This window comes from Elephantulus edwardii, unplaced genomic scaffold (assembly GCF_000299155.1).
Source record: "Elephantulus edwardii isolate Elephantulus edwardi_28Jun2011 unplaced genomic scaffold, EleEdw1.0 scaffold00012, whole genome shotgun sequence".
Taxonomy (NCBI): Eukaryota; Metazoa; Chordata; class Mammalia; order Macroscelidea; family Macroscelididae; genus Elephantulus; species Elephantulus edwardii.
The window spans coordinates 5138350-5145036 of record NW_006399762.1 but is presented as its reverse complement, the minus strand read 5'-3'; the positions used below and the strand labels follow the sequence as shown (position 1 = coordinate 5145036).

The window sequence follows — 6687 nt, the reverse complement described above, 5'->3', positions numbered from 1 at the left end:
AAAAAAAAAAAAAAAGAAGAAGGTACAGCCAGAACGCTTCTTAGAAGCAAAGATGATAAAGCTTCATCTCTAAAACTTTGGGCATATTGCTAGCAGAGAGTATCCCTTGTAGAACGACTGCATACTTGGAAAAGTAGAAAAACAGCAAAATAAAGGAAGACCCTCAAGCAGGTGGATTGACACAGTGACTGTAGCAATGAGCTTGAGTATGTCAGCAATAATGGGGACAGGACAGGGTTCAGATCTGTTGTTCAGTGTCACTGTGAGTCATACCAACTGGATGGCATCGAACAACAACCATACAAGATGCCTACATTTGTAAATTATGTTACAGTTTGGGGGAGGAATCATACTTACTATCTCTTAGTTCAACATGAAGGGAAAAGGAGAGTTAAATCAGCAATAAAAACGAAATGCTGAACAGTTCAGGGGCTGAAGTGTCCACAGAGGGAGACTTCATTTATCTAAACAGGGCACTAGAGGTCGCTGCACACTTGAAGAAGTTACAAGAATCCCACCAGGTCTATTTGATTTTTATTTTTTTTTTAAGTTTGCACATAGAGTGTAGATTATGAAATGAACTATATTTAATATGAACTATATGAACTTTGTTAAATGTCGATAGCTGTAGAGTGGCTTCAGGCCTTTTGTTCATAGGGTCACTATGAGTAGTGCTGGTAATCAATAGCAACAATATTTATAAAATGAACTAAATTACTTTAACAGTAAATTTTGTTTCAAAGCAGCTAATCACAGCAAACATCTCAGTTAAAATAAAAAAATACATGATGACAAATGAATAAACTCACTGCCCTTGAGTTGATTCAGACTCTCAGTGATCTTCCAATAGATTTATTTTTTAAATTTTTTTATTATTAATTTCAATGAAAATTTACAGAGACTTTGGATTTCCGTTCATTCATTGTTGCACTTTTCTCCCTGCCCACCCCCTCACCCCCAGTGAGCTCTCTTCTTGGAAAAGTAAAAGAAAAATTCTTTCATTGTTTTACAATCCCTACCCCCAGGTCCACTCCACTATACAGCCTTTGTTCTGGACTCCCGTTATGACAAAATCTAATGGAGGACCACTGAGAGTCTGAATCAACTCAAGGGCAGTGAGTTTATTCATTTCTGAGACTGTAAATCTATCATTCTTCCTTGGAAAAATTGATGAGTTCAACTTTTTTTTCTTTTTTTAATTTTATTTTATTATTTTTGTGTGAGTGTACCGTCAAATCAGATCTGACTGGTACAGGAGGAGATTGTCCCTCCTTCCCCGGCAGAGCATCTGGTGGATTTGAACCCTGCACTTCTGGGATTGTAGTTGCAACTCCTTACCACTAGGCCACCAGAGCTCCCCTGAGTTCAACTTTTGACCTTCAGTTAGCAGTCCAATACATATCTCCTGATGCCACTAGAGCTCTTTAAATGTATGATAATGGAATTTTAAGTGAACATGCTATATTTTTGATAGGATTTTCATGACCATCAAGTTGGTGTATGAAGTAATAGTTGTTATTACTTTGCCCCCTTGTGCATGTAAGAAAAAGAGGGGCCTTGGGAGCAGACACAGATCCACATCATGTGGCTGTGGGTGGCAGGGAAAGAATGTCCATCAACATCAGATTTCAACATCAGCTCATAGTTCCTCTTATATCATACTTACATAAAGATGAACATACAATCATTTTCCAAATCCTAAGAAAGTTTTCCTCTGTAAAGTAACATCTCATTTGATTTGAAAGCTAGTGATCTTATTTTTCTTCCAGCTACAAATATCACCTCAAAATTTTAAGGTCATCTCGAGTAGTAAGAAGCTGTATTGCAATCCTGCAGTCATGCAGTTTGAATCCAACAGATGTTCTATGAGAGAAGGATGGGCAGTCTTCTCTTGTGTGACTAATTGCCGCTGAAAACCCACCGGAGCTATGAGTTGGTTCAGACTCGATGGTACAAAACAAATCTACATTAGTTGTTAACCCAAAGGCCTTGCCTCTTTGGTGGTTCAAATCCACCAGTGGCTCTAAGAGGGAAAGATGGACAATCTCTCATGAGATTTACAATCTTGGAAACCTTCTGGAGGATCAGTTCTGACTTGGCTACAACTTGACAGCAGTGACAAATTTTCAACTGGCTATTATAAATGATGGTTTGACCAAATCAGTGAGAAATTATGGGGTTACTGGCTACTGTAAATTTCAAAACAATTAATTAACTAACAGTAATTTGACAGATGTATACTTTAGTATTCACCTGGCTATTTTTGACATTTCTTTTCCATGAATGGTTTGAAGCACTGAACCATCCCCTACTCTTTTCTTGATCCAAAGTTCATAACCAATTTTACTGTACAGGATCAGCATCACCATCAGGGGAAGAAGGAAGAGGATGACCAGGATAAAAGTTGTGTAGATTTTCTGATGCACAGGGCTGGTCCACTCTTCCAAGCAGCAGACATGTTCTTTTTCATATAAAAAGTCATATTTAACCTTGAAAGCAAGAAGAGTTCAATTAGAAACACCTACTACTTAGAATTAAAAGAATAAAAAGTAGACTGTTATTATTTTAGTCCATCACTCATTTGTCAGTGTATCATACTATAGTGACTTCATGTTGCTGTGATCCTGGAAATTATGCCACTGACATTTCAAATAACAGCAGAACCATCTCTGATGGACAAATTTTCAGTTGAACTTCCAGACTGACAGACTAGATAAATCTGTCAATGTACTTCTTAAAAAACCTTTTGGGTCAATTAGACATTATATGTATGGCAATTAACAATCTGGAACAGTACAAGCGTTATAAAGTCAATGAGAGGAGAAGTAGAGAGAAAATTGTGTCTGAAAGAATGAATAAACTCCTATCTCTTTGTTCATGAAAATCATGCACACAAACACACAGATACACATACAAAATATTTAGAACTAAACAAAATCTCTTTTGTAATAAGAGATCACTGAAACAGTACCAGAAGAAGAGCCACTCAGATTAGAAGGCTCTCAAAAAGAAGAACATTCTCCTCAAAGTAGAACTTTTCTGATGGCATGGACAATGTAAAGGTTTCAGGACCTTAATTTGATGAGGCTTTCTGTTCATAGGGTTTTCAGAGGGCTGCTATTTAAGAAGTTGATGGCCTGCTTTTTACTCTGTCATAATCTGGGAGCTCTATTAAAACCTGCCTACCATGGGTGCAATTTTTAGAGTCTCTTCTGACACCCATTTCAGTTTTTTTCTCTCCTCTCTTTTTGTAATGACCATTTGTTTTCTTCATGGATTATATTCTTTATAATATCCCACAACTCATCTGGTCTTTGATCATTGGTGTTCAATACTTCACACCTATTCCTAAAATGATCTTGATATTCAGATGAAATTGACTCAGTATGGATGGAGAGGAGATTGAAACAGTCAATAGCCTCATCTTGCTTGAATCCACAATTAACTTCCTTGCGACCAGAACTCAGAAAATAATGAGATGCATTGCACTGGGAAAATCTGCAGTTAGGGACCTCTCCAAATTATTGCAGAGTAATAATGTCCATTTGAGGACTAAAATGCATCTGATTCAAGCCATAGCCATTCCAATTACTTTTTATCATCTAAGAGCTGGGCAATGAATAAAGATGACAGAAGAATTGGCATCTTTGAGCTGTGGTGTTGGAGAAGTGTACTGAACATCCCATGGACTGTCAAAAGAACTATCAGATGTCTTGGAAAGGGTGCAGCCAGAGAGCTTTTTGGAGGCAAGAATGATGAGACTTAGCTTTATGAACTTTGGGCATGTTGATAGGAGGGGCTATTCCTTCGAGAATGACATGATGTTTGGAAGGGTGGAGGGTCAGTTAAGGAGAGGAAGATCCTCAACCAGGTAGACTGACATGGTAACTTCCACAATGGGCTCTTGTGTTTGAGGAAGTGTGAGGATGACCTTGAATAGAACAGGGATAATCTTTTTTTCACTGAGTCTCTATGAGTCATACTCGACGACACCTAACTACAACAACCACAAATGTCCTTTGTGGCATTTGACACACTGGTGGTAAAGCTTTCAGCATTATAGCAACCCACAATTACATCAGTACAGCAAACTGACAAGACAAGTGCTGTACTAAGTAGAACAATGAATGTCTAAAATATAACAAACTGACAACTTAGGGTTCTACCTCTATATCAGATTCCATGAATATTTCATGGACTGCCAAAAGAACAAATGTGTTTTGGAGAGAGTGCAGCCAGAGTGATCTTTTGAAGAAAGATGATAAAACTTCATCTCACATATTTTAAGCATGTTGCTAGAAGATGAAATTCCTCAGAGAGGGACATCATGCTTGGAGAGGTGGAGAGTCAGCAAAAGAGAAGAAGACCCTCAGCAAGATGGACTGACACAGAGCCTGCTGCAGTGGGCTTTCGTGTGTCAGGAAGGGTGAGGATGGCACAGGATAAAACAGGGTTCTTACCTGTTCTTCATAAGTTTGCTATTGGGGGTACTCAACTCAATGGCAGCTAACAACAACATTTGCTGAGGTGGCACAACTCAAGAAGAAATAACTATAAACATAAAATTTACAAAGTATATATGAATCAGGAGAAGTGAAAGTTGTCAAAAATTAAACGTCATACTGAAAAATTGATATATTAGGAATTAATGAGCCAAAAATGAACTGCTATTGGCCATTCTGAGTCAAGCAATCACATGATTTACTATACTGGAAATAAAAAAATGACAAGAAACAGTGTCTCATTTATCATTACAACAAGCATGTCAAGATCCAACTTGAAGTACAACACTATTCGTGACACAGGATATATATAACCTTAAAATGAAGACCAGTTAATACTTGTTGTTCAGTGCTGTTGAGCCAAATATGACTAATAGAGAACCTAAGAACAGATCTGAACCCTGTCTTATCCTGGGCCTTCCTCACAATCTCTGACATACTTTAGCCTATTGCTGCAATCACTGTGTCAATCCATTTGGTCAGTGTCTTCTTTCCTTTTGTCAATACTTGACTGCCCCAAGTATGATGTCTTTCTCTAAAGAATAATCTCTCCTAATAACATGACATATTATATGGAATGAAGCTTTAGTATCTTTGCCTCCAAGGAGCATTCTTCTTTAAAAATTTTATTTTATTAATTTTAATGAATATTTACAGAGATTTTGAATTGCCATTTATTCCTTGTTGCATTTTTCTCCCTGCCCACCCCTCCCTGCAAATTCGCTCTTCTCTTTGAAAACCAAAAGAAAAATTCTTTCATTGGTATACAATTCCCCCACGCTCCAGTACACTCCACTATGCAGCCTTCATGCTGGACTCTTGTCATGACCATACTACCTAATCATATATCGCTTTTAAACTGCTCTTTTCCTCATTTGTTTCAATGCAGTATACATAATTTATCCATTTTTTTCCTCAGTCTCACCCCAATCCTGTTCTACAACAGTGACACTCTCCAGTATTTGTCCTTTTGTGACTGAGGTACTTTACTCAGCATAATGTCCTCCAGGGTCACCAATTTTGAAAAATATTGCACAATTTCCTTGTTTTTCACTGCAGTGTAGTATTCCATTTGTGAATGTACCACAGCTTCTCTATCCATTCGTTTGTTGATGGGCACTTATGTTGCTTCCAACTCTTTGCAATTGTGAACAAAGCAGCAATAAATATGGGTGTGCATATATCTGCCTGGGTGACAGTTATGGTTTCTTTTTTATGTTCTTTTATTAAATTTTATTAATTTTAATGAACATTTACAGAGAGTTTGGGTTTCCATTCATTTATTGTAGCACAATTTTCTCTACCCTGCCCTCCAGTTCCCCTTTTTCCCATTTGAAAGTCTGTTTTAATTGTCCCATTGCCACAGTGCTTGTCAAAGCCAGTTCTGATTAATTACCTTTGTCACTGTGTCCTTTGCCGTGCCCTATCACTCCTCACTGAGAGAGACTTCACCCTGATTCATAAGGAAAAGGGGATGGCATATTCTTTTAGCTATTTCCTGCTGAAAAGGGATGCTGTACATTTCAGGGTGAAGATCTTCTCTCACTATTCTAAAGGACCCCTTTGGCAATAGGAAACACATAGACTATTATGGAGATTGATTTTGGAATTTACATGCACTGTTATCAATTGTGCTTAGCCATACATGCTCATATTCTTGAAGATGTATCATGGAACTGTTGCAGCCTAGAAGACACAAATTTAACTAACAAGTTAAAAGTACATGAGTCAAAAATTAAAAAGCAATAATATTCCAAGTAGAGCTTCTAATAGTGGCACAAATCAAGTTACAGAGGGAAGGTAGTTCTTACAATAAAAGGCCTATTGACTAGCACTTTGTCTATTATAGTATAAAGGTTAGGAACCAAAAGATGTAGAGGCATAACTATGTCATTTATTGTTCTTAAGTCCTGGAGCAAATTCCATCTACCACTGGGTTGTTTTACAGCTCGGAAGTCTGCATGCAAGGTAGAGGTGAAGTAAGGAACTGCTTATGAAGTTTTCCATCAATTCCAACAACTAAGAAATAGTGAGAAGAGTAGGGACCTCAGAAGGCTTTTAAGACAAAATAGTAGACTCTTGTGTCCAGGCAAAAATGAATATACTTACCAGTACTGTTAATGCTCACCCACAGCTCTTCTGGAAGAATCTAAATCGTCGAAGCATCCTCCTTTGTTTCCAGCTG

The 6687-nt window shown here is 37.7% G+C and overlaps 1 protein-coding gene across 1 annotated transcript in view; it reads right to left on the bottom strand.

Annotated features, from left to right (window-relative positions):
• QRFPR (pyroglutamylated RFamide peptide receptor) overlaps nucleotides 1–6687 on the bottom strand; it is a 117579-nt gene that overhangs the window by 4123 nt on the left and 106769 nt on the right. Inside the window, exon 4 of the mRNA XM_006881052.1 lies at nucleotides 2254–2489. Coding sequence (XP_006881114.1) covers nucleotides 2254–2489 — 236 coding nt within the window. The remainder of the gene's footprint in view (nucleotides 1–2253; nucleotides 2490–6687) is intronic.